The sequence below is a fragment of the Taurulus bubalis genome (genome assembly GCF_910589615.1).
Source record: "Taurulus bubalis genome assembly, chromosome: 19".
NCBI lineage: Eukaryota > Metazoa > Chordata > Actinopteri > Perciformes > Cottidae > Taurulus > Taurulus bubalis.
In genome coordinates this window covers 17,053,809-17,080,938 of record NC_136607.1, presented here as the reverse complement: position 1 = coordinate 17,080,938, position 27,130 = coordinate 17,053,809, and the positions used below count along the sequence as shown (strand labels likewise).

The following is a 27,130-nucleotide window of genomic DNA, read 5'->3' as shown; positions in this document are numbered from 1 at the left end:
ATAACAGGTGTGGGGGTTTTCAAGTAAGTGACACAGAGGTGGTGGACAACCGTATAATATAATGCAATCCCATACGTCTGTCTGGGGAAGCTTCTAAAAGTCCAGTTCTTGTTAGCGGAGTTGACTCCACTATTTAGTGTTGTTCTGTCATCATTAGCACCTTTTGTCTCCTCTTCTCAGCAGGAAACGGCGAGTGCTCACTTGCCCTTTGAGTAGGATACCGATCATCAGCTGAATCACAGAATCCACGTGTTGCCAAGAATGTGGAGTAAAAAAAAAAAAAAAAAAAAAAGCCATGATGATGACGATGAGGAAAACACACGGATAATGTGAGTGGTTATCGGCCGGTGTTTCGGTGCACGCCGAGATGGGACACGATGAGTTCGTGTGACATCGTAATAAATCACTTGGAGCCGCCTGCGCCCATGGGTGCACACTCAGCATTGCGAGCCTTGCAGCTGCCGTTATGCTTGGCGCACGGCGATGACGTCACGTCCTCGCCGAGTGAGTCTTCTCTTTCACTTTCATCCTTCTCCTCTCGGTTATAGTCCCTTTCCACCTGAAATTCAAACGAGTAACAATCATTAGTAGTAGTACGGAATATCTGATCTATATCTTGATTAAGGCCGAAGCCCTTAATGGGGTGAAGACTCGTAGCATCTCGTAGTTTAAATACGCAGCACTGGTATTGAACCGAATTAAAAACAAATGACATTGGCCTCAGGATAACACAATCCCTAAGAATGACAAAACCAACAACACAAGGACACTCTGAGGTAGTTAAGATATAATACAAACACATAAATAACTTAAATTCTCACTGGAATTGAAGATTAACAGAAACATCTTCTGTATTTTAAACTTGTCAGGTGTTTCCTGTTGTTTCTTATCTTCGACTGAGAAATCTTTCAGTGCGACAAAGCTGGGCTCATTAAATGATCAGGTCTTTGACAGTTTAATTCGCCTGCTGGTACCAGCGAGGAACCCAAGCAGGGAAGTGTAATTACAGAGAGGTGTTCCAAGGTGTTGGCTTCGTTACCTTCTTTGGCTTGGCCTTGCTCTTTATCCTGTCCTCGTCCTTGCGGTTCCTCTTCCTGGATGTGGAGCGGTCCTTTCTGTCCTTTCGGTCCTTGCTGCGCTCCCTCCTCTTGTCTTTCCTGCCTCTGAACGGAGGCCTACGCAAACAAAAACGACAAAAATCACAATCTTGCGGAAAACACGTTTGTGACTCCACCTTGAAAACAAAGCAAAGACATGGAATGGACACAAGAGAGTTAAGAACATTGAGGATTGGGGTGGTAGATTTACCTTTTTGGTGAGGGCGATCTGGCTTTCCTGCGAGGGCTCTTGGACCGATCCTTACTCCTCCTCCTGTGGCCCCTGATAGCAACACATTAACTGGATTAAGCAATTTTTTAAGACAATATAATCTATTAGAGAAAAAGCTGCAGTGTGTAAGTACATGCATTAAGCACACAAAAGCATCAGATAAAAATCTATAGATGCACATCTTATCGTATCAAAAGGTTTACAAGATTAAGAAAAAGATCATTTTTCCCCCCATTAGAGCAGCAAAATACAGGAAGTTACTAGACTTATTAAGAACCTGGTGACCTCTACTGGCACTCCAGTAGATCTTGAGAAGACATTAATATATTTTAAATTAAACTACAGACGCAGAGGACGATGCCCATCCATACCTGGAGCGACTCCGACTGCGTCTCTTGTCCCGGGAGCGAGAGCGCCGCTTCTGGGTGCTCCGGGAATTGTGGGAGTCGGCCCTCGGCAACGCCTTCGGCGCCGGTCTGCACCAACGGGAAGAGAGAGAAGAAGAAGAAAAATAAATGAAAAAAAATAAAGTCACCGACTGGACACAATCATTTCATCCCAGCATCATGAGTGACACCTCAAAGCTCGGAGTGTCAGTTGTCACCTGTGTTTCGAACGGGACCTTTTCCTCTGCGTTCTTGAGCGGGAGCGGGATGGCGAGGGTGACCGGTGCGACTTCCTCGACCGACTGGGGGAGCACTTCTTGATGTCAGCTAGAGGCAGAGCAGGGGTCTCAGCGTCAGAACTACTTCACGAATCTGTTACTAAGACCGTGACGCGTGCAACAAGTCAACATGCCGTACCTGGCTCTATGGCGGCAGCGATGGTGAACTGGGCCTCCCTCACCCGCTTCATCACAGTTTCTAGCTCCTTAGCGGCGGCCTGTGGCGTCATCTCCGGGGGTTTTACTATGGCGTTATTGGAATGATTAACCCTGAAACAAGCAAAACAAAAGTCAGCCGACACAAAACCACTAAAAAGGACAGTTTGTTCTTTGTTGAGAACGATATTCAGAGTAAATCAATGACACATTTCTTGATTCATAATGTCGGTTGTTGCTGCACAAAACACACATACTTCAGGGGTCGGTCCCCGAACATGACTCCATTGAATGTCAGCGCTCTGTTGACGGAATCCTGCTCCACAAACTCGACGAAGGCGAAGCGCGTCGGCTGAGTCTCATCTCCGGCCATCCGCACAAACTTGACCTCTCCCACCTGCTTGAAGAACTCCAGCAGCTGGTCTGCAGTGGTGGTCTGCAGGGGGGGAATAAACTAGATTACATGACGAGTTTGCAGCTATAGAATGTGAAACTTTGATTCTTTGATGCTTCCCAATCGGTAACAACTGGTTCAGGTTGTAAATTATCTTAAGTCCCTTAAAAGGATTTATTTTATTGATCCGTTATCCTCTATCATCGTCAGAGCTGCATGGTCCAACAGCAACAACTGCACTTGAAGGCTATATGTATCTATTATAGTGGTTACAGACAGCTTATGAATATAATTTGGCTCTCAGCATTATTAGTTGAAACGGTAATTTGTCCAGATCTGTCATAAATACTTAAGGATGCCTCGAGCGAGAAGATAGAAATAAGGCATCTTTCACTGCAATATGAATGAGGGAAATGAGTGCCGGCAGAGTTTTACAAAAAGATGGCATTATACTTGGCATTATGTTACCTGTGAGTTCAAGTTGCCAACATAGACGGTCCTCCTGATCTCATCCACTTTTGAGGGATCCACATTTCCCATGAGGGGGGGCTGGCCGCTGGCTGACGCCGCGGGCTCCAGGACAGCTGACAGCCGATTCACGACGGGAAGGTTCAGCTGTGGGAGAAAAAAAAAAAAAAAAAAAACACACAGGTTTTACTTTAGGCCTCGTCCACACCACGCTACTTCAGCCCCGGTTTTCCGCTCCCTGACAAAAAGCCCCAGATCAGAGGCAGATCACCGTTGGCTTGCCGCTTGCAAATCTGCCCCGTGAGGCTGAGAGGATCGGCGATGCATCGCAGACACATCCCAGATGTTCAGCTGGCTAAATGCATGGACCTGTTATGGAGTCTGTTAGGGAGCTAGAGCCAAGGAAAGCGCAAGAAACCTGAGAAAAGGATCTCCTGCAACAACAGGAACTTTAATGTATGTGTTGCATTTGTAACATGGACCAACGCTGTTGTTGCACCTAAAGGAAATAAGCTATGGGTGCAATCCAGGTCTCTTTATTGCATCCACGTTTCCCTCACTTTTTATAGCATCTTCGTGCACGGAGAGACGCAAGGAGGAGCGAGGAAAACGAGGAAATGTGTTTTGTCAGCTGATCACAGCTGGATCCGCTGTGGAGACTTCTGTGTCTGCACACATGTGAACTGTACTTATACTAATAAAGATACGTTATTGTGGTGGTGGGTATGGTTAGGCTCAGCTGCAGAGGGGACGGAGTGAGGGAGTGATTCTGGGAACGGTGCTGGAAGCTGGAGTAATTAACCTCAGCTGGCAACGGATGTGGGGATTTCATCTCCCCAATATTTACGGGATTAGCCGGGCAGAGCGAGAGAGGCGCGCACGTACAAACACCCGCAAAAGAACACTAAAATAAAAAGCATTGAGAACCCTCAAACCTGGTCTGTTGCTGTCATTGTGCTCGGGACACCCAAGGCGGTAACGGGGAAACGTTACACTTATCATCACTGCCAGAGGAGTGGTGTTTAACCTGAGATCTGTCTTCACTCGGGCATGAAACTTCAGTGACCTTGAGAAATATCAGATCAGTCCGATTCAAATAATAACGACAAACAATGAAGGGGGCGGGTCGGACGTTTAAAGACTTCTCTGAAGGCTGCTCTCGTGCATCCTCCTCGCTCATTTGACGACTTTGGAAGCCGTGCGGCGCGAGCGTGGCTTTTTACGTGACGGACAAGCGGAAACGGACAACAAGACGGCGACTCACGTTCTGAAGCGGAGCTGCTGGAGTGGGAATTGGTAGCAGTCCGCCTCCAGGAATCAGACTGGGTACCGGGGCGGCAGGTGCCAAAAGTGACAAGGCCTTGCCCTCTTCTGGGATTCTCCCTGCAGGACAGAAGCAGAGATTAGTGAAGGCAATAGAGGGACGCTTCACTCTGTCTCCTCTATGTCTGCACAATAAGCCCACTGTATTCTAGAAAGAAAGAGAGCATCCACTTCCCCATACAACCTACAAGTGTTCTAGTGTCTACTACTGGAGACCGAGCTTCCTTACTTGGCTTTTGTTAAATTAATCTATCTATTTTCAATAACAAGCTTAACTTTTCTCAGAAACAAGAAAAAAGAACACTCATTTTGGCCTTGGTCTCTTTTCATAGATCAAAAAAAGAAAAGAAAAAGAAAAAACACAATGCAGAGAATGAGTCAACACTTTGATGCATGGGTCACCTGTACTGGAAACATATTGGTCATGAACCATACGATATCAAGCATGGGCGCTTTCCCGTGGGGCGATCGTTTCGCAGTGTCGGAAAGGTGTGCAACACAAGACAACCCCAATGGCTGCATCACTAATAGCACACAGGACATCAGATACAGAAAAGAACAACAATTTTAAGAACTGTGGGAAATGTTAGCCAAGACTTAGCCATAAAAACAACCAATTAGGAATTGTTTGCTCATTCCACTCTGGATTAAAGTCAGCTGCTTTTAAAGCTGGAGAAGAGAGCTACGTTAAGACCAATAACAAACAAAACAACTACAAATGCAGGTCATTATAGCTGGAGGCACTGAGCATGAATTACCATTTCAAAACGTTCCTGTATATTAACGAATAAGAACAGAGAAAATTATGTTGAATGGAGAGTTGCTGTGTTATTATTAAACATTAAACATCCATACCAGAGCTCTGTGAAGTAGTAATGCGAGGGGAAAAAAACTTTTACTACAGATTTACAGCACAGATGAATAGCGCAAATATAATTTTTAAGATTCTACAAGGGTCTCACTTTTATAAATGTCTAAACCCTCGCTACGTCAACAGGTTTAGGGGACAAGAGAGTAAAGTGTTAGTGATCCTCCTACATGGGATATGTGTGATACACATCCCACCGGTATGCCGTAGCAACCTGGTCAGAACTCAATCACACACAAGCCGCAGCTGTAGCGGGAAGAGAGAGGGGGGTGGGGGGTTGGACAATAATCAAAACAAACCAAAATAACAAATATAAAAACACAAAAGCTAGAGATAAGCAATACTGTAGTTTCTAGATAGAGACAGTAGAGAGTGGACAACATGGGAAAGTATGAAAGGAAACAAACCAAAAGAAAAAAATAAATAAATAAAAAGAGACAAGGTGTCCATCTTGGAAGGTTCAGCAGGCTATTCTCCTGGTCACATTCCCCCTTGAAGGCTGCGTTGGCCCGATCGGGGATAGTGGCTTGGAAAACAATGCCTGACTCAGGCTAGTGTAGTGTAACAGCTGGGCCAGTCTAGTCATCTGATATGCACACATAATCACACAGAAAAAACATACAAAACCAAATTAATAAACTCAGTAGCCATCCAGCACTAAGTCACGTGGACAAAAAGCATCAAGTTAGAGGTGATATCATTATTTTTTTGTCTTTTCTTTTCACTGTACACAAAGGAACAACAGTGGCACCAAACGGGGGTGGAAATTTAAAGAAAAGGAGCACCAAAAATAAATTAAAATGAAAGAGAGAGAAAGGGGATACAGTTAGCTGTGATGGCATGGACTTATTTGGTAATTTCCATGAAACAAGTAACATTAATGGCAGCTTCTTATGGTAAATACACTCCAGTGTTTACAGTGAGGTAAATATTGTGTTGCAGCTTAAAAAAATAAAAATAAAAAATAAAATAAAAAAGTCGACATAGCCCTAGTGTTATTTGTAGAAAACCACCTTGTGACAGCAGACAGAAACCTTTCAAGGATTATCTAGCTAGAGTGTGATTGCGGGGATACAAACCAGCCACCTGTCTCGGATACTTGTGATAAAAAAAAGTGGATAAATACGAACTACCCGAATGGCACAACGTGCCAAATTTCCGTGTGAATAATAAAAAAGGAAAAATAATCCAGAATTCAACCAAAACACCAAACGGTTGGATTCAAGGGGAAGGAGGCCGTAAACAAGTCCACAGAGACAACTCATTCTTTTAAAATGAAACCGGTTGCACTCACCTTCCGCACATGGCACCACTATCAGAGCTTTATCAACAAAAACAGTATTGGTGAGATGTTGGGCCACACCAACACTGGAGGGTTCTCGGTACTTTATATAGCACACTTTGGAGGAAAAGGACAGAGGGGCATTGCTGTTGGAGAAAAGACAAGCAGAAGAAATAAAAAAAACGAGTTAGTTGTGCATTTCTCCACGTGAGGGAATCGAATTTGAATGTTTACGTAGGCCGCAGATCCGCGGTGTCGCCTAGCGGGCCTCTGCCGGGGCAGGGTGCTCTTACTCGGGCGGGTAGAGCCGCAGCTCCTCGATGTCTCCGAGGAAACCGAACAGAGTGCGCATCTGCTCGCTGCTCACGGACGAGGACAGATTGGTGACCTGGACGACAGCGGTCCCCGGTATCCCGCTCATTGTGCAAACTGGTTAAAAGCGTTGACAGTCTTTAAAGTGTGGTAATTTTATACAATTATGTATTTCTCAGTTTCCCCCCCTCCCCACTCGGTGCTATGCATAGTACATCCAAGCGGGCGGAACGAGAGGTTTCTTTGACTTCCTCTTATTTTGTAAAAAGGGGTTAACGATGAACTTTGAGGCGCATTATCGCCCCCTAGTGTGTTGGGTGGTGCATTACCACAAATGGCCTTAAGGTTTAACGGCAGTGGGAGTCCAGCTTCAGGATTACTTCTCCCTCAGTATCCATTCTTTATAAAGTCTTTATAATGAATCACCTCTGGCCAAATACATCACTAGACCATAACACCGTGACACTGTTGTTTGTTTGATTGGCACTATTGTTTTGTTTGTTAATTTAATATTATTCTATTCTATTTTTGTTTATATTGTGCATTTCTATATGTAATATTGCTTTACTTTTATGTATAAATGCTGCTGTAGCGAAACAATTTCCCCTTGCAGGATTAATAAAGTCACTATTTATCTATAGTTGTCCTTATAAAAAAAATTAAAGAAATAAGTACCACTTCCTCCCTTAAACATCTCCATCTGTGTTTTCAGATGTTGACCTATAAAAAAATCTGCTTATTATTACTCACTCTTTCAGTTTTGTTCCCCTACTCCTGTACCATTCTGCAAAAAAATACCCCCCTACAATAAATAATGTCTACATGTGTTTTTTAAAGAATTACTGCCCCTAAATTCTCACTTCAGGCTACTTAAATTACTGACAAATTATAAATGTAAGCATTTAGTATGTTGTTAACTCTTACTGTACTTTGCCTTTGTTTTATTTAATTAATATGTTAATTGTATGTTTCTTAAATGCACTAAACACCAAAGCAAATTCATTATGTGAGTAATTGGCAATACACCTGAATTTAGTTTTATTAGAAATTACCTCTGAATGTTGAACATTGCCATATTTGAACAACAGACTGATAGTAATTTATTAATCAGAGATTATAAAATTAATAGAAATCTGTTCAGTAGCGTCATGACGTAGAGGTACGGAACTAAAAAGGGGGAGGTTAATAGTGGATGCACCCTTTTATGGACGCCACTATCTGCGCATGCGTAACCTTTTATCAAAAACACCGAATGAAGACGGGTGACTGCATGAGGATATTTAACTAAAACAATGTCTTATCGAGTAAGAGAGGTCTTTATTTTAAGAAACACAGATGAAAGCTTCAATTTAATTCCATGTTCAAATGTTTTTTTTCCCCCATGATGCGTCATTGTGACTAACGGAAGGTTACAATAACAATATCTAGCATGCTAACCGACGTTATTTAACATGAAGACCGTCTGTGTTTAGGTTCGCTTTGTCAGCCGAAGTGAGGAAACGTCAACGCTTTACGTATTGTGACAAAATATGTTATTTATTTATTTATATATATATATATATAGTGCTATAGATACATATTATCTCCGTGTTTCAGGCGTTCAGTGTCTTCAATTTAACCTCAGTGTGACAGTTCGGTGAGTGACCAGAGAATGGACGTCACCGTGTCGGCCTCCGGTGGGACCGCAGAGGACATGGAGGGGATCTGCGTAATGCCCGATCTGACTGTCATCAAGACCGAGCAGTCAATGGGCGCCAGTCCCGATGACACCGGCACCCAAAATGTGGCCATGGGCATTAAGTTCATCCTGCCCAACCGCTTCGACATGAACGTCTGCTCGAGGTTTGTCAAGTCGCTCAACGAGGAGGACAGCAAGAACATCCAGGACCAGGTCAACTCTGATCTGGAGGTGGCTTCAGTCCTATTCAAAGGTGGGTTCCTGTTATCTTTGTGACAATGTAGGAAGGTGGTTACCTACAGGGAGCTTACTTACCTCAAAATGTTTGATTATACACATGTTTTAACATACCGTTTGTTTACCATGTTGTTATTGTACATTTTAATATTTCACCAAGTCAAATTCCTTGTATGTGTACTTGGCAATAAACAGTTCTGATTCTAATGTTTTCCTCCCCTTGCAGCTGAGTGCAACATCCAGACGTCCCCTTCCCCGGGGATACAGGTGCGCCATGTGTACACGCCATCCACCACCAAGCATTTCTCTCCCATCAAACAGTCCACCACACTCACGAACAAACACCGGGGCAACGAGGTGTCTTCAACGCCTCTTTTGGTGCATTGTAAGTAGCAATGTCGTTTTTCACTTGAATTCAATTTTCAGCACGAATTAGGTCAAAGTGTTAATCAATACCCGCATGTTTTTCCTCTCTCAGCTTTGTCCATTCATCAGCTTGCAGCCCAGGGGGAGATGGTGTTTCTGGCCAGCAGGATTGAACAAGGTAGGGAACCCGTGTGGGTTGTTGAACGGGTAGAATTAGTGAATCAGTGAATCCTTTCAGCTCTACGGGTCTTTCTATTTCATATAAAATATGCTAAACAATATTTTGAACACCAACGTAAAACATTTCAAAGACAAAGTATTAAACATGATCAAAATGTAATATTTAATGCATTTCAAATATTACAGCTGTGTCAATAACAGACGCACTCCTGCAAAGGATTGTGGGTATGGTGACGACAATAAATGTTGTGATCGTGTTGCTTTTTATGTCTCATTTTCATAGAGACCGTAATCAACCACCAAGACGAGGAAGGCTTCACTCCCCTGATGTGGGCAGCTGCACACGGACAAATCGCCGTTGTCGAGTTTCTCCTCCAAAATGTACAGAAGGCTCGTTGTGTCATTCAGATCTCATGGTTTTATTCATATTCCAGCAAACCCTCTTCATTTATTCACTGGTCGTCCTCTTCGCCGTAGGGTTCTGACCCCAACCTCCTGGCCAAAGGGAGGGAGAGTGCCTTGTCCTTGGCCTGCAGTAAGGGGTACACCGATATCGTGAAGATGCTCATCGACTGCGGTGTTGACGTCAACGAATACGACTGGGTGAGAATGCCGAGCTTTTATCTCTTGTCCTGCTCTAGTAGAATATAAGAACAAAAATGAGAAGGTTATGCTATCAGGGAGATCTTCCCACTCACTTTAATGTCACCTTGCTATCAAACGTGTTTTGATGATCCTTTTTTTGTGGGTTTCAGAATGGAGGCGCCCCTCTGCTGTACGCCGTACATGGGAACCACGTGCGCTGTGTTGAAATCCTGTTAGGTGAGGACAAGTAACACCCGTGGTCATGAATATTCATCTCTGTTGCGTCTGACATAAACATGTACAGTAACAAAGTCTTGGGTTTGCGTGTGTGTCTTCCAGAGAGCGGTGCTGATCCGACCATTGAGTCCGATTCTGGATTCAATGCAATGGACATGGCTGTGGCTATGGGCCACCGGAATGGTAAGCATGTAGTGTGAGCCTAAATTTAAGGGGGTTTAATAAAATATGTAGTTACACAGACTGAGAAACATATATTTGTTTTGGTAAGAGCAATGAGAGTGCCTCATGACCCTTTGAAACAAAGACAGGCATCTTTGCAGAGCGGTGAATCGTATTTTAAGAGTACAACAAATTGTGCTCGAAATAAAAGATTTTTTTTCTCCTCAATCTGTCGATTAAAAAAAAAAAGAAGACCTTTCATCCTCCTGATGAACCCGGAAGAGAGATTAAAATATTTCATATAAATGAACACACTGGTGACTGAGCCTATGGGTCACTGATGAAAGTCTTGCTAGATTTATACATTTGCAGTGTTCTAGACTGGGTTTCTGCACTGACGCTCCCAGAAAAACATGCTAACAATGTCCACAACTTTGAAAACTTGAAGCTTGTGTATCAAGAAACAGACTCCAGATGACTAACCTCCGAGCACAGTTCAATCGTTTTGACTTTTAGAGTAGACAAATGGAATTTTCCTAGAAATGCATGTTGGACTTTACTTTGCTGTGAGAAGGAAATGTTGCTTCTAAGAAAGTTTTAAAAAAATAATACAGAAAAACAGGCAAACTTCCTGGGAGTGAAGGACGGGCCACCTGGGAAAGATTGATGAGTATTCACTTTGATGTTCTGTGTTTAGTTCAACAGGTGATGGAGGCACACCTGCTCAAGTTGCTGATGGGCATCAGAGAATGAACGGTGACGCTCTGGACAATCATGTAGCACGGCCCGGCCGTGGGCCAGCAGGAATACGTTGTTTCCACCGAGGGATGTTTCAACAGCGTCGCAGCATAATCAACATTATTTTGTTGGTATGACGCACGTGAAGGTTTGTGCGGTGCAAATTTTCTATTTGAGCCCACTTTCAAACGGTTTTACTTTGCTTTTATCTTTCCCCCACTTTGAATGTGGAGTAGCAGATCTGATCCGGTTACACAGGACAACAATTTAAAGTTGTGTTCTTTGCTACAACCCAGCATGCACTGCTCTGATTGCAGGATGCTGCATAGCGTGGAGTGCAGTGTAGGGTTGATTTTGCGTTCACTAAGCATGGAGGTTTTGTTTGGAGTCTTTTAATATTCTGTGTTACATCCTTTTTCCCCTCCGTCATGTAAGCATTGTTATTTCTTTTAACTAACTTATTAGCCATGAAAAGAATACATTTTTAAGTAAAAGAATATACATGTAATACGTTGAATGGTTTTCACAGTGAGCTCGTTTTAGCTCTCATGAAACAGGTTTTTACAGACTGTGCTTTTATGATCCGGAAGAGTTTTGCCATACTGTTATTTGAAAAATGTAGTCAGTGTGCTGTAATGTGACAAGTATATTGATGTGAAGTCTGTTTTGTTTCCCGTGTATTGTAATAATGTTCACTGACGACAAAAGGGCCTCACACCTCACTAAAGCATCCAGCGAGGGTCTTGTGGTGCTGCTGGCCAGAGTGTGATGGTGGTTCCTACCAGTCACAGGCGGTGCAGTGACAAATAACTGAAATGGACCTCACTAATTCTGTTGATCCATCTGAATGAAAGTCGTGAGCGGTCAAACCACTGATATGAATGTTATTTAATTAAAAGATCTTTTAAAACTGCAAACTGAGTCAGTGGTGGGGAGAAAACACTGCGTTAGTAGCTGTACACAAAATAAATCTATAAGAATACAGTGAGATAAGAGTTTATTAAGATTTTTGCACGTCTATCAAATATATTTGAATATTTTGTCTGGCTGATTTAAGTCTTAATTCAAACAAGAAATAATGCTTTCCTCATTTCAAATCTACATTTTCAGTGGCGTGCTCCTTATAACAGTTAATTATATTAAAATACTCCCCACGTGCACACTTTAAGGACGCCGACCAATTTACAGAAGAGAGAGTATGAAAAAACAAAACAAATTGTGGCTATTTTTTGACAGTAGCAAAGGTTTATTTCCATATATGGTGGTTTGAGCGAGGCCACGAAAAATCAAGGTTCAGTAACACAGATGTACAGCAGGAGCCTTAAACACCACATTTAACACAATCTAACTGGACATACGGAGCACAACAAGCATGTGGAGAGTCTAGTGAGAAAGAAGAAGTGGAATGAGTACTAACGTACCGTACGCTTTGATACTGCTTCCCCCCTGGGTTTCAATACTTCAGAGTACTCTTCTAGAAAATGACTCAATTATAATTCGTAAGAGTAGGCAAGTACTTTGTTCAGGTGTTGCACATTTGACAGAATGCTCACAGCCAAAAATTGACAGATTATTCATCTTCTCGGGTACTTTAACAATTAGCGCTTGCACCTCTTGAAATAGACAGACAAAAACATCTTGTGCCCCACGCGGTCCTGTCACGTTTTGACACGCCAGGCAGCGCCGTTTCCTCTAGTTAGCCTCATCCTTGGATGCTTCATCAAAATTCTCCACCAGATCTGAAACAACAAAAGAGTCGGCGGTAAACTGATTGATTCAAGGAGAGAAAGGCATGTCCATCTGCACAAACGACTCTCGGAGGTGCCAAAGCACAATTCAGGAAAAGCGTGTTTATCTGAAACGCGATACGCGGCGCAATGCAATCAAAAATGATCTGCTCATCTTTCCCCACTCCCACTACAGACGGCAATGTGCTGGACAGATGGGGCCCGAGCCAACTCCTGAAAGCAGCTGTGAAAATGATGGGGTGAAGCATCAAATGGTTCTCTTCAATTACTCCGTGAAATGTGAGAAATCGGGAGGGCCCTTCAAAGTTTTGGCTCGGAAGGGTCGAGGGTTAAAATGGAAACAATTCAAAAAGGTCTGAGTGAACATGTTCCTTCAGTGGGAGAACAAAGAGGAAACTTAACTCCAATAACAACATGATGGCGATGGCTGTTAACCCCAGTGCCATCAGGCTCCGACTCCTATTGCTGAATACATGTGTAATCGTTTGTTACATTAGTGAGAGGACTGGAGCTACGGGGGAGAGGCGTCCTGGGAAAAGCTGAGCTTGTTGTAATGGCAACCTCATGTGTTGGGCCTATTTCCACCTCACAAAGAAAAGCAAACTGGATCTTAAGATCTTATAAACAATGAACATGAGATTTAAATACAAAACCCTGCATTGCACCATCACTCTAAAGTTATTGATGAATCCCCTTCATGTGACCCCTTTCACGAAGCCAAAAGAAAACAAACCGGCCATGGTTATTTAACAGAAAGGGGGTGGGGGGGGACAAAGACGTGCCATAATGGATAAGTGTGAAGAAGCATTTCCAAATAAGGGCATCTGTCCACAGTCTCTTTTTTAAATTGTTCCCAACGAGAAGGGAGCGCTGCTCTTTATATTGTTCCTTTGAAAACATATCACCGCTCCAACCTCTGTTGAACGAAAAACTTGCATCGCTCTACGGTTTCTAATATCTAATTGGGTTGCTATCCCTTTGTTCTACATTGTTTTTCACCATGAACACCAATCGAAGGATTGCTTGCCCGACTTCTTTATACAGCCGACGAGTGTGTCAACGCTCAATCTGGCGGCTTTAGGGCAAAGAGGATGACCCCTCAACGAGACAATGTGTGCGGTGATAAAAGCCCAATACCTTCGCTGTGTGGACAGACTCTTAAGAGCAACCTTTTATTTTGAACTGTGAAACAAATGATTGTGCATGTAATGCAACAAATCAGAGATCTAAGCGCTCACCTGGAACGTCGTCATCTTCATCTTCCTCTTCTACTGTTGCAATTGGCGCTCTTCCATCTCCAGCTGCGCAAACAGAAAATGACCGGTGAGAAGCTTGCATCTCTTTGAACAAGTTTGACTCCACGGAAAAAAAGACAGTTCTGAGTCCATAGACTCATTTATGCTAAATTGTGACTTTACACAACAGGCTTCAGTTACTGACCCTGTTTGGGCAAAGCCTCAGCAAGTCTCCTGAGGCTCGTCAGGCTGTCGGCGCCCAGCTGGTTCAGGATACCCGGCAGCATCTCGGTCAGCTGCTTGGTCTCAGCGTGGCCGGTGATGGTGAAGGTGTTGGCCGCGAGGGAGGCCTGCACTTTGGGATTGTTGAAGTGGATGACTGTTCCCTGATTTGTAAACATGTTAACCTGCAAGAGAAAAACGTTTTTACAGTGTCAACAACATCAGAACTAGCCCTGCTGAAACAGATTCGCCTGTGATCACAGCGCGGGACACGGCGAAGACGAAGGTTCACGCCTTACCTCCTCGATACCGGAGATGTTGTTGACACCGAGTTTCTTTAAGGAGAACTGCAGCTTCTTGTCGTCTGCGGTGGCCGTTCTGTGCACAACCTTCTTCTTTCTGCGAGCGCTTCCCTACAGGGACACGCATGCAAACATCTGTGTCAACCTCCAGTTCTTAAGGATCCATTCATGCATCATTCTCTATATCCATCATAACTTGTCAAGCTAATGTTCTATCAAAACTTCCCCCTTAAAACGTGTTCAGAGCTGCACTGCCTGAGCAGGTGGCAGCATTAAGAAACGGCAGAGTGGGCCAGGTGTGTTGCAGAAAATAAAAGCATGTCATGCCACCTGTGATAATGTGTTGACTTGGTCACTTACCTTTCCGCCGATGCGGACTTGTGCCTGTAGCTTAGCAAGTTTTTCTTGATTCATAATTGATTCTTTCATCTGGGGAAAAAAAGAAAGAAAGCACATTATATAAAATGTATATTTATAGTGGCAGCATTGGTGTTTGACAAACTCTTTAAATATATTTTGGATATTAGGAAAATAAATCATAAATGAAACTGCAATACTGGTTCACTCACAAACATTACCATCTTACAAGAGAAATATATTATTAAACTGCTAAAACACACACACACACACAACACTTTAGGGGTAATTCCTAAAACTTAACAAAGCAAGTAAGGAGTTAAACTTTTCAAACCACAAACCCACTGACAGGGAGACATCTGTCCCAAAACAAAGCTAGGATTCTTAGTTGTCTGACATCAAATAACAAATTGAGTCTAGTTCATTTAGTGACGTTAACGCTGGCGTGTCGACTGGAGGATCATGCAGAATCTAATCCTGAAGACAAGGTATGGTGTGCAACGGATCAGGTGAATGATTTGTCCTCTCTCTCTCTCTCTCTCTCTCTCTCTCTCTCTCTGTGGCTTTAACATAACTACATGGCTGTGTTTCTGATCAATTATGAAAATCAATGTGAAAAACAAAAAACACCATGTGTAGCCGACATGCTTGCAAAAAATGATATTCTGCAAAAAGTGATGACTGTTTCTTCCCTCATTGATTTTGAATAATTGCCAAAAGTAGATAACTTCATTACAAAGAAGTGATACCTTCCCTATTGGAGGTTTTTGTCGTGCACACTTCAAAAAAAAAAAAAGACATGATCGCATGACTACAGGGCTGCATGTACACATATCACATATCACATATGACAGCCATGTTAAACATCTGCACCTTTTGTTTCCCCACTATATATATGGATATATGTAAATGCAATAACATTATGATACCTGCACATAATGTAGCCGTGTTTTCCCAGCGTGTAATGTGGGCAATACTTTGCATCTTAATGATAAACAGCAGGAAGCAGATGCTTTGTGTGAGCGGTATTCATAGGTAGTACACGTCAAATAGCCGTAGCTGTCAGGTTAATTAGTTCCTTCTATAATGTAGCGTTATGTATTGCAGACAGACACATAAGACCAAATTGTGTTGCGGGCCGAACAAAGTATGGCCACAGGTGACGTCAGGGTGCTTTAGGCTAACGTCTTGCGGACTAATTCAGCCAACCGCGGTAACCGAAACAAGGTGTGGTTTAGCTTTTGTGCAAGAAACTTGTAAGCTAACTTGTAAGCTAGCTGAGAGGACGGCCTGTCACGCGCACAGCGTCGGTAACGTTCGCTTCAAAACCCCGGGAGATTCTTCTTTTTTTTCCAGCCATCTAGTCAGAAAAGGCTTTCGTTTACCTCTTGCTGTCGGTTCGAGGGGAAACAGTGCTAGGAAGAATGTATTTAAAGCTCCTCACTGACCTGTAAACTAACAGCAAACACATGCGGGGAGCAAGATGGACGCGAGAGAGGAGGCAGGAAGTGACGTACGGCGACAAGCGCAAGACAGTAGCCGGGGTTTTTATTACCCCGAGTTCGGCTTCGCAGGCAACGCTTTCACCACTCTTTAGCAACACATTAGGAGAGTTTGCACTTTGGGCTGCCCCAGATTGAAAAGACATGCAATGTTTGAATGCATTAAGTAAACAAAGTTTAAAGCCTATAACTTGGAATACACTGTGCTATAGTATGATGAAATCAACATCCTAAATAAATAAGGACTTAATACATCCATTATGCACATTTGTAAATATAAGCAAAACAAGTGTTAATTCAATCAGTCTGATCAGACAACTAACTGTCAACTTCTAATTAACTAACTCTCAGCTTCACTGCAAATGCTCTCCTAAAAGGCTATTATTAATTACTTTTGTCAGATTCTCCATCTCCAAGACTTTAAAATAGATTATTTAGGTCGCATTAATGGAAATTAAGGCTCAGCCTCTGCTTTCTGGCTTTTAAGACTTGTGTTGGATGTGCCAGTTATCCTTACACGTATTGTTATTTGTGTATTATCAACGCTTATTGTCAGGTCATTTCACTGGAACAGGACAAAGATAAGGGATTATGATCCAGTGCAAACTCACAAGATCCCCTGTTCTCTTTCAGGATTATTTGCAGAATTATATATAGGAAGGGGGGGGCATTGAAGGAGAACTACCTCAAGTGACCTCCATGCAGAATTACAAGAATGCTAGTGAGGATACAGAGTAAAAAAAAGTGTGTCATTTGGAGCAAGTACTTGACACCTTCATCTGGTCACTAGACTCTGTTCAGAAGTCTTCTTGGCTGTGGATAATTCAGCTAGTCGGGGATGGCTATCAAAGGTTCAGTTTTAGCTTCAACCTTATTTATTCTATTCTGAGGATGACGTAAAAAAGAAGAAAAAAAAGATTGCAAAAGGCTCTGGAATAAACACTGTTTGTCAAAAGGAATTGTTTTGGCCAATATTTTGTTTAACTTTCTTCAGGTCTGTAAGCATATGAGTGAAAGGGAGGGCAGCCCACCACTAAGACATCTTTCCACCACCTTGTTTGTTTGTTAAAGGAGTCACTGCTGACGAAATACATGGAGCACAGGAGGCCAAAGCTGCAGCTGAAGAAAGTTACTTCCAGAGTAGCCACAAGAAATGGATAGATAAACATCTGTGGAGAGAGAAGAAGGAGTTTGATCACAAACTAGTAGCCTATGAGTGTGCTGACGAGGAAACATTTGCATATTTCAGTACAGTGTTGGCATGTGGCCTGTTTTTGCATGATAAAGACAGACAGTTGTTGGTAATTAGAAGGAGGGTCACATTTTATATTAAATTATTGTAATTAATCAGGACCATTTGATTATTGCATCTTACATCAAATAGGGAATTTAACAATATAAATAAACAGAAAGCTCTTTAATTTGAGTACAGACACATGATGATTAATAATGACTCAATTATCCTCTCTATATTCTCTATTAATTGCATGCATAAGCAGAAAGCCCCCATCACAAATCTGCACCTGCAGCCTGACCCTCTCACCTCATTCAAGCTCAACTGGGGGATGCAAAAGTTTTGGTGAAAAAGTGAGTGTGTGTGTGTGTGTGTGTGTGTGTGTGTGTGTGTGTGTGTGTGTGTGTGTGTGTGTGTGTGTGTGTGTGTGTGTGTGTGTGTGTGTGCGTGCTGGTCTTGTTGGGTCAAACGGGGGAAATGATATCATTGTGCACTCTCTTTGAAATCAAAAGGATATTTCACCTCAGATCAGCTTTACTCCAGCAGATCCCAAACTGTGTGCATTTGTCTTGTGACTGCATTGCATTCTGGTCTAGTGAGGAAGCTGTGAAACTATATGTGTGTGTGTGTGTGTGTGTGTGTGTGTGTGTGTGTGTGTGTGTGTGTGTGTGTGTGTGTGTGTGTGTGTGTGTGTGTGTGTGTGTGTGTGTGTGTGTGTCTCTGAAGCTTTCTGTCTGTATGTCGATGAACATTATAACACAAAATAAGTCGAGAGTGAAGCATTTTCCCTTTGATTTGTCACTAAAAACTACCAATGAAGCCGTCACCTGTTTATCACAACATCGGGATCACATCGGGATTTACATACAGCTGTTTATTAATCAAAATGACACACACACACACACACACACACACACACACACACACACACACACACACACACGCACACACACACATTGTAAAGAACAAACAACAATATAATGACTACATTCCCACAATGATTAAAAGCCACATTAATGATAAATAATGATCTGTTATTTTTACTTTTTACTATTTTTTGCACAGCAGCAGCACCCATTCACCCTATAAGACTGAAACATATCCAAACAATAAATGAATTCTATAAGCCAGCCGGTTTATTGTATTTGGCTCTAACTAAGTGTCAGAGAATTCCTCCCCATGTGAAAGTAATCATGCACCAAAAAGAACGTCTCACTTCTTACACTTTATACTTACTACTGCATTTTTTAATTTTTTATTATTATTCTGTTAATCTGTGGCACAAGAATCTTCTGGATTAATAATCTTTTATTTTTCTAGTTTTAACTTGAGGTGTTATGAATACATTAGTAAATTGCACTCACCAAAAAATACAATAAAATAAAAAGTAAGATATGAAAACGTAGAAACTAAATCAACTAGAAACTATAATAAATTAAGAGCTGGGGTCAGCAAAGTGATAGGGAATGTTTTTGCTACAAGTTTTGAGACCTATGTATTTTTTTGATTTCTAAATACCCCCACTAAGTTGTAATGCATGTGTTAAATACATATACATATATATATATATATATATATATATATATATATATATATATATATATATATATATATATATATATATATATATCTTTTTTGTTGCAGTCCACCTCCCGCTCGGTGTCTCTCCTCTTCTGCACGTGGTGCACGGGAACCGCACGGCCCGCGGACCCCTCCCGGACGGGCCGCAATGACACGCAGGTCGCGTTACCAGCTGAGAGCTTTCCGTCCTCTGGAGACACGGAACCAGCCTCTGATCCCAGAGCGGAGCGTAGACGTTAGAGGTGGTTTACCACATGCAGAGCAGACACACACATGCATGTGTTTCATCCGGACTTTTGTTTTGTGCCAGTCACTAATTATTACGCTTGAATCTAATCTGTTTTTTTGGGGGGGGAGGGGGGTTCTAACAAGTAAACTATAACTTTTTGCATAACAACTAACTAAGTGCTCGAGAGTTATTCGTCGTGCATTCTGGTTTCATATAAAGTCAGAGGAATAAGAACTAAAGGCTTTCACATGACAATGTAATGTCCAGGCTTTCTTTTTTTAAACAGGCACGTCAATTTATTGTCATTTAATTGAAAAAAAGCCATATCTTGGAGTACAACATGATACATCATCGTATAGATTACACGGGTTATGCTTATTTATCAGTGCGCGAATGCTTTATGAAAACGGATCAGAGAAAACTATTTAATTAAAACAAGTCTTCTTGCAACGAGTCCTCTATTAACAGCACTGATTCACTTTATTTTAAATAATTTAATTATGAATCAACTCGATCAGATTATACTTAATCAGATTATATTTCGTCTAAGGTTTAAAAATAATAATCAATATAGTATATTGAGTCTATTATATGTTGCAAACAATCTGTCATTTTAAACTGTGACGTGGTAATTAATAATAAAGCAATTAATAACGTAATTAATAAAAAATACAAACAATAAAAGCAAATAATCAGTGTCAGCAGAAATTCCCCCCAAAACGTTTTCATTCATTTTACAACAGCAGTTATAATGCACAACAAATACTTATTTATAGACCAGTATATTTGAGAGCTTTACCAAGAAGTCAGATACACTTTACACCAAACTCCATATTAAAAATGGTTAGTTTATGAGAAGTTCGTGCTAAGTTGTTGGTTGTGACACACGCGGCTGCAACAGTTTATTTTTTTTTTACTTTTATGGGCCATAAGTGTTTTAATTATAAGACAAGTTCACCGCTAGATGGCGCTGGTCAAATGGGAACCTGTGGGAAGTTACTGAAGGGCCACACAGTACCTGAGTAGTTTAAATATAAAGCCATCATAAGTAACCTCATGTATAGATTTTTATCAGAAGTATGATTAAAGGCAATATGAAAGCGGGCTCCTCTCTTTAGAACGAAGAAAAGGGAAATAAAAGGTGCAGAAGTTTGGGAAAGGTGTTTTTTTTCTTCTTCAATATTTTGATTAAACTCAGCAATATTTTGGGGAAATGCACGTTGATTTAATTGAAATGTTTTTTTTTTTGCTAAATTAAAAATGAGCTCTCACAAAAAAAGAGGAAAAGATGCAAAATCACTTTCAGCCAACCCAATAATAGTTGAAGGCAAAGCAGAACTGCAGCGACAATTGAACCATAAACATAATCTATATACTCATACTGTATTACCTCACTCTCTCATATCGATTCACTAATCTAATGACTGTAAATCAACCGTGAGCAGAATAATAATACAAACACGAATGAGCTTTTATTTAGGGACCATTTCAATATGCAATACATTTAAATATAAATTATATCATAACGGCCTTCGTCATGCTTTTTAATGGACCTACACAGTGCATTATTTTTACTAATTTAATATTTTATTCTTTTATGTAATTAACCTGTACAACTTAGATTTTTTTATTTATTTAAAACATTCACTCACACACACACACACACACACACACACACACACACACACACACACACACACACACACACACACACACACACACACACACACACACACACGCGCACAATACTCCAGACGCACGGCAGAGGCCTTATATCTGGGTCTTGCGTGCTCTGCGTGACCCGTGACTGATTCGAGTTAACAGCTGACTCTTTTCCATTACAAATGGCTCGCGGATAATCTCGATAACTACCGGATCACGCAAGCAGAGCTGCCTGGATATGGCGCACCGTGTCTCCAACACTATACTCCAGGAGGCAATGCACATTAAATACCGCAGCTATTTCACATGAAGAAAATGCATATCCTTGCAAAAACATCCCCCACCCTTAAAAAAAAAAAAATCCCATGTATTCTAAGGCATTGTTTATGAACGTTAAACATGAAAAAAAGCATGTGCATGCTCCCTTAATGTTTCAGTAACTACTCATACATAAATAAAACGGTTGTCAAGATATCTGCTTCGATCTCATCATCGGCCGCACCAGTAATTACATTTTCTTTTTTATCTTCCAACATTTTTATTTTTGCGCAAAAACCCTTGCGGTGTAATTATAACCGCTAGATGAATGCGGACTAAAGGCCACCGTGAATGAACACTAAAAAGCATGTAGGCCACACCAAACTTTTTTCTTCTTCTTTCTATACACTACTCAGTTAATTTTCAAAGACCTTTTTTTTTTGGTGTTATTTAATTTTTTCTCTCTCTTTTCATTTGCCTCGCTGACGTTTCCTCCCCACGTGACCAGGGCGCTGGTATAAATACCGGGAGAAGATCCGCCCCCTCTGTGATTCAGGTTGTGGCCCGTTTGCAGGTTTCCCCGGCACATTATTCCTCCGCCTGGCACCGACGGGGTCCCGCTCGTTATAGTCCGCGATAACCCCCCTTAAAAAGAAATTTACAAAAAAACTGAAAACATATGGAAATAGAGAGAAAACAGAGGGACATCTCTCACCGACGGCGACACGCGCTTCTCTCCTCTCCTCTCCCCCTCCTCCTCCTCCTCCTCCGCCTCCTCCTCTCATGAGTTGTTGAAGAGGGAGGGCAGGGCAGCTCGTGCATCTCATCGTCTTCCTCATCTGGCGTCGGAGGGCACAACCGCGCGCGAGCCATGACTCTGAGCTCAGAGATGTCGGATGCCTCCATCCTTTCGGAAGAGACCGACATCGACGTGGTCGGCGAGGGGGAGGATGGAGACACGCGCTCCTACGTGGAGGACGAGGTGGCGCAGATGCGCGACGGCATCCTGCTGTCCGGCTCCCCGCCTCCGTGCCTGGACGGCTCCACCTCCCCGAGGGACAGCTACAAGCCGGCGGGCAAGAACGCGCTGGTGAAGCCTCCTTACTCCTACATCGCCTTAATCACCATGGCCATCCTGCAAAGCCCCAAAAAGAGGCTCACGCTCAGCGAGATCTGCGACTTCATCAGCAGCCGCTTCCCGTACTACCGGGAGAAGTTCCCGGCCTGGCAGAACTCCATCAGGCACAACTTGTCCCTCAACGACTGCTTCGTGAAGATACCGAGGGAGCCCGGGAACCCCGGGAAGGGCAACTACTGGACCTTGGACCCGGAGTCGGCCGATATGTTTGACAACGGGAGCTTCCTGCGGCGGAGGAAGCGCTTCAAGAGGCAGCAGGCGCAGGACCTGCTGCGGGAACACAACAGCTTTCTCCCGGGCGCTGCCGCCGCCGCCGCCGCGTACGGGTACGGACCGTACGGCTGCGGTGGGTACGGCATCCAGCTGCAGTCCTACCACACGCACTCTGCACTTTTTGCGTTCCAGCAGCAGCAGCAGCAGCAGCAGCACGCCCGGCACTCGCACTCGCACTCGGGGACCGTTATCCCCGCGCCGTCTTTGATGCCCACCAGCACGGACTTAGCCAGGAGTCGGTTTTATCCCCAGCTCAGCTCCAGTCTGGGCTCAGCCAGCGTGCAGGCTGCGGCCCCGGGGCAGAAGTCCGGCTCCCCGGTGCAGCGGGCCGCCTTCTCCATCGAGAGCATCATCGGAGGGTCGCTGAGCCCCTCCAGGACTTCCCCGGCCGCTATCCCGGGTTTACCGTCCGCTTTGGGGCCTCCAGGGGCCGGCCGGCCGCAGACAGTCCACCCCGGAGCCGCTTTACACCCGGTAGAACACTTTACGCACAGGGTGCTGAGCGGCACTAGCGACTGTTAAAAAAAAATGTCTTAACAAGAAACTTTTTTTTTTTCTTCCAAAAAAAAACAAACAAAACTGAAACAGCAACAAAACTAAAAAAAACGCCCCTCTCTGAAGGTAGGAGTATTTTTGTATGTTTGTTTGAGAGCACGCAGCTGAATGATGGACATAAGAAAACAAACACTATTTGTGCCTATATATTCATGCTGTTTAAAAAAGAAGAAGAAGATCTATTTATGTTCATTTCTTTCGGTGTGAATCAGACTGTTGACCACGAACTCTCCTTGTGTTTCTACCATGAAGTAATTCGTTTCAGTCACTGTGTAGGGCGTCTCAGGATAACGACTTAATGGGCAGGTTATAAATGATCACATGTTTTTGAAAAATAGGCTAATAATGTATTTGTGTCAAACACATGTTTTTGTTTTTTTCTTATTAGATTGGCAAATCAAAACTTTTTTTAATGGTTTTGATTTGAACTTTGTACAAAAAAACCCCACAGAGAGCAAAGTCATACATTTATAATAATAATAATAATATGCAGTGTGTGTTTATTTCAGTAATAAAACATTGTACATTTTTTCGGGGCAAGTATTATGTAATTGAAGTGTGATATTTTTACACAGTTTGTTTTTCAACAAGAATAAATTTCTTTTTGCAAAAAAAAAAGAAGGTAATTTGTTTGGAAATACATTTACATATAACACAAATACATATAGGGGTTATCCTCGAGAGGAAATTAGACTAAATAATATTGCAAAAATGCAAGTGTTTATGCTTTTATCTTGTGTTTACATTGAGATGGTGCCTTCTTTTGATGATACAGCACCTGTATGGCTTTGTATGCGTGTGTGTGTGTGTGTGTGTGTGTGTGTGTGTGTGTGTGTGTGTGTGTGTGTGTGTGTGTGTGTGTGTGTGTGTGTGTGTGTGTGTGTGTTTGAAAAGTTCAGAAAGGCGTGTGTGAGCCACAAAAACAAAAGCTAAAGCTAAAAGATACGTATTTGTTTATGTGCCCAACCAGTTTTTCACATCTTTGCACGCTCTCGTGTCAGTGTGGGCATGCGCACACGAGGCCTGCGTGTCCATCTGACCTCTCTCACACTCATCCTCGTAATTGCGGTGAGCGGACAGGAAGGTGTCCGCGGGGTGAGACTGCCTGCTTCATGTCGGTGCTGATGTCGACAGCTGGTCAGCTCTTGAGGAAACACTCCTCGTGTAATATGTCATTATCTGCTCTTATTTGACACAGTTTTTGTTTTGTGTGCGTGACCCCCAACTAGAAAATGAAATGTTTGCTGCATAGAGTCTCGAGCTGCTGTGCCACGGGGCCAACAGGGCTCGTGGACATGTACTGTAGTGGAGGGGTTAAAACCACCTACATCCACTCACCTATTTATTTCCTGTGTGTGTTTACTCACCTTTATTTGGCCTCCCCACATGGGAAAGAGCATCATTTGCACTGTGATGACACCAAAAAGCCAAATGGAGAGACACTTTTACGCATGAAGCACAGACACATTTTGCAGATGATTACGCACCACCTGGAGTAAAGCTCTGTGAGTGGATGACTCGATATCTTTATGTTATTCATCTCCAAAACTAATTTGAGTCCAAAGCAGGTGCTGCAGAGCTGCGACCCCTGTGCGTTGCATGTCCGACCCCTTTCTCTCTTTTTTAAATATTTCACGAGCTCCACAGCCTATGTGGGCTATATCTTGTAGACTGAATGGTACAGGCGCGCTGCTTCCGTGACTGTGTGTGTGTGTGTGTGTGTGTGTGTGTGTGTGTGTGTGTGTGTGTGTGTGTGTGTGTGTGTGTGTGTGTGTGTGTGTGTCTGCATCCCCTTTACTCACAGCAACGTGTGTGTAGTGGATGGCTAAATTGGCGCAGCGCTTAGAGCCAGTTCACTAGGCCACTGGAGCTATTGCGTGATGATGTAACACGCAACGAGATACAGGCAGACACACACACACACACACACACACACACACACACACACACACACACACACATGTGCGCGCACGCACGCACGCACACGCACACACACACGAGAGAGAGAGAGAGAGAGAGAGAGGGGTGGGGGGGGGGGGTAGAAGAGATGGAGGTCAGGATGGGATTGTTTACAAATAGAGGCGGTTTAAACAGGGAAGATGCAGGAATAATTCACGCAATAAGGCGCGAAACAATTTGTGTTGCCGCGCGGGATTTCCCCCCCTTTCACAATAAGAGTCTTAAAATGGATTTGACACTGTGTCCGTGGTCAATTGTAATTATTTATATCTTCATGGAATATTTCGATAAATCATATCCGGGTATTCCATCTACACCAATAGTGTGTTTGACCTTTTTGGAGGTGTTATATTCAGTAGTGCATATAACCTGCCTGTTGTTTTATCAGCATGTGACGTATTCCTATTGTGTCTTTATAATGACACGCGATATTCTGCATATTCTGTGAAATACTCAACCGAGAGCTGATCTAACAGCCTATTAGCATCGCCTCTGCATGAGTACTCTGGCAATTTCTATTTGATCTGTCAAATATTTAGCTGTTCGTTGGGGTGATACTGCTATATGGGCCTTTATGTATACGTGCAGGCTGGGCTTCGAATAATTTATAAACTTAATTGGGGAACACTGCTTTCAAACCGAGCATCCAAACGCCATGTTGAAAACACGTTTCATGAAGAATGGATGAAGTCAAACTCTCCCTGTGTGTCTCAGAAGCTACCGCCTCATTGTGCTTTAATAACGAGCTGGATGGCAACGTTGTACTTTTTATTTGATGTGACTTATATGTCAAAAGAAATCTCTGAAGAGACTTCAATTAATACAATAATAACAAGTAACAATAACGTATTGTTTAATCTATAAGCTCCATATGTAATATTTATGTTGATGAGAAGGGAGTAAAAAAAAAAGAAATCTACCCGGTTGTAGATATATATTTTCGTTATGAGGAAAACGGCGTATACTCATTATTATTATTATTATTATTATTATTATTATTATTATTATTATTATTATTATTATATTTTTAGTATTATATGATCATGTAATATATATATTTTTTAAATGAGTATTTACTATTATTTTTTAAACGTATTGCTATTGTTATTATTTATTATCATGATTAAATGTAGTAATAGTTGTAGTAGTAGATAAAGCAGTATTTCAGATTCAGCACTGACATATAATAAATAATTATTCAAGCAGGCAGATCAAATAGTGTATTAAAGTAAAGACAAACTGTTTAAAGTGGAGCTTCACAGTGTCTAAGGGTGTTGATTGTGCTGCATTTACCAATAAGCAGAAATGCATGCATCAAACTGCAGATTTCTAAACCTCAGAGAATGAAAACCAACTTTATTGATGTTGGAAAGGAATTTGCCTCAAGTCAATGTATTTATTTCCAAGAACACTTCAAAGAAAGATACAAATAGTCAAACAGCTACAGGACAAAATAATCTGATCAAAGATCAGTAAAAAACAACACAGAACTATTGAATGACAGAACGTCTGCAATGAGTAACTCATGATTTGGTTGGTTAGGCGTTTTGTCGCTGGTCAGTACCAACAACAGCAGAATATTTAGGTAGTCCTGCAGTTTAAAAAAAAAGAAAAGACTCTTTTCATGAAATGTCATAGATCATGTGGGCATCAGCCTCCTTGAGCATGACCGAAGCTCAGTTAGCAGTTTATGCTGCTGGGTCACAGGTCATGAGGAGAGGGGATAAAGCACCACACTCAGCCCATAAAAGACGTTGGGCTTTGGGTAAATGTGTTGGGGCATTCAAGGCTGTGAGAATAATCTATATTTCAAAGGAAGTCGTAAAGACTTTGGCTACTTTATAAACGTAGAGGCCAGTAAACGGGTCATTTTGGGCCACGTTTGGACACCTATAC

General features: G+C 42.4%; 4 protein-coding genes across 5 annotated transcripts; 2 read left to right on the top strand and 2 right to left on the bottom strand.

Annotated features, from left to right (window-relative positions):
- Positions 1-314: 314 nt before the first annotated feature.
- srek1 (splicing regulatory glutamine/lysine-rich protein 1) lies at positions 315-6,905 on the bottom strand (the record flags this gene model as incomplete). The annotated part of the gene is made up of 11 exons (XM_079235088.1): positions 315-559; positions 1,040-1,175; positions 1,309-1,380; positions 1,701-1,805; positions 1,934-2,042; positions 2,133-2,263; positions 2,407-2,585; positions 3,012-3,158; positions 4,276-4,394; positions 6,497-6,630; positions 6,778-6,905. The coding sequence occupies 11 exons, from the start codon at positions 6,903-6,905 to the stop codon at positions 404-406; spliced, it is 1,416 nt and encodes a 471-aa protein (XP_079091214.1). The 3' UTR covers positions 315-403.
- A 1,142-nt stretch (positions 6,906-8,047) lies between these two features.
- Positions 8,048-12,692, top strand: ankra2 (ankyrin repeat, family A (RFXANK-like), 2). Its single transcript, XM_079235547.1, has 9 exons — positions 8,048-8,100; positions 8,393-8,727; positions 8,938-9,096; positions 9,190-9,255; positions 9,541-9,638; positions 9,735-9,860; positions 10,013-10,079; positions 10,182-10,262; positions 10,939-12,692. Exons 2-9 carry the CDS (start codon positions 8,448-8,450, stop codon positions 10,992-10,994), a joined length of 933 nt encoding a protein of 310 aa, XP_079091673.1. The 5' UTR covers positions 8,048-8,100; positions 8,393-8,447; the 3' UTR covers positions 10,995-12,692.
- On the bottom strand, positions 11,960-16,322 carry btf3 (basic transcription factor 3). 2 transcript variants are annotated; one of them, XM_079235549.1, is made up of 6 exons: positions 16,292-16,322; positions 14,847-14,915; positions 14,484-14,597; positions 14,168-14,369; positions 13,966-14,028; positions 11,960-12,718 (listed from the first exon to the last, which is right to left on the bottom strand). In XM_079235549.1, the coding sequence occupies exons 2-6, from the start codon at positions 14,913-14,915 to the stop codon at positions 12,672-12,674; spliced, it is 495 nt and encodes a 164-aa protein (XP_079091675.1). In that variant the 5' UTR covers positions 16,292-16,322; the 3' UTR covers positions 11,960-12,671. The 2 variants fall into 2 exon arrangements, with proteins under 2 accessions (XP_079091675.1, XP_079091676.1); XM_079235550.1 differs by lacking the exon at positions 16,292-16,322 and adding an exon at positions 16,229-16,249.
- Positions 16,323-22,180: 5,858 nt separating this feature from the next.
- Positions 22,181-23,242, top strand: foxd1 (forkhead box D1; the record flags this gene model as incomplete). The annotated part of the gene is made up of 1 exon (XM_079235451.1): positions 22,181-23,242. One exon carries the CDS (start codon positions 22,181-22,183, stop codon positions 23,240-23,242), a length of 1,062 nt encoding a protein of 353 aa, XP_079091577.1.
- Positions 23,243-27,130: the final 3,888 nt, after the last annotated feature.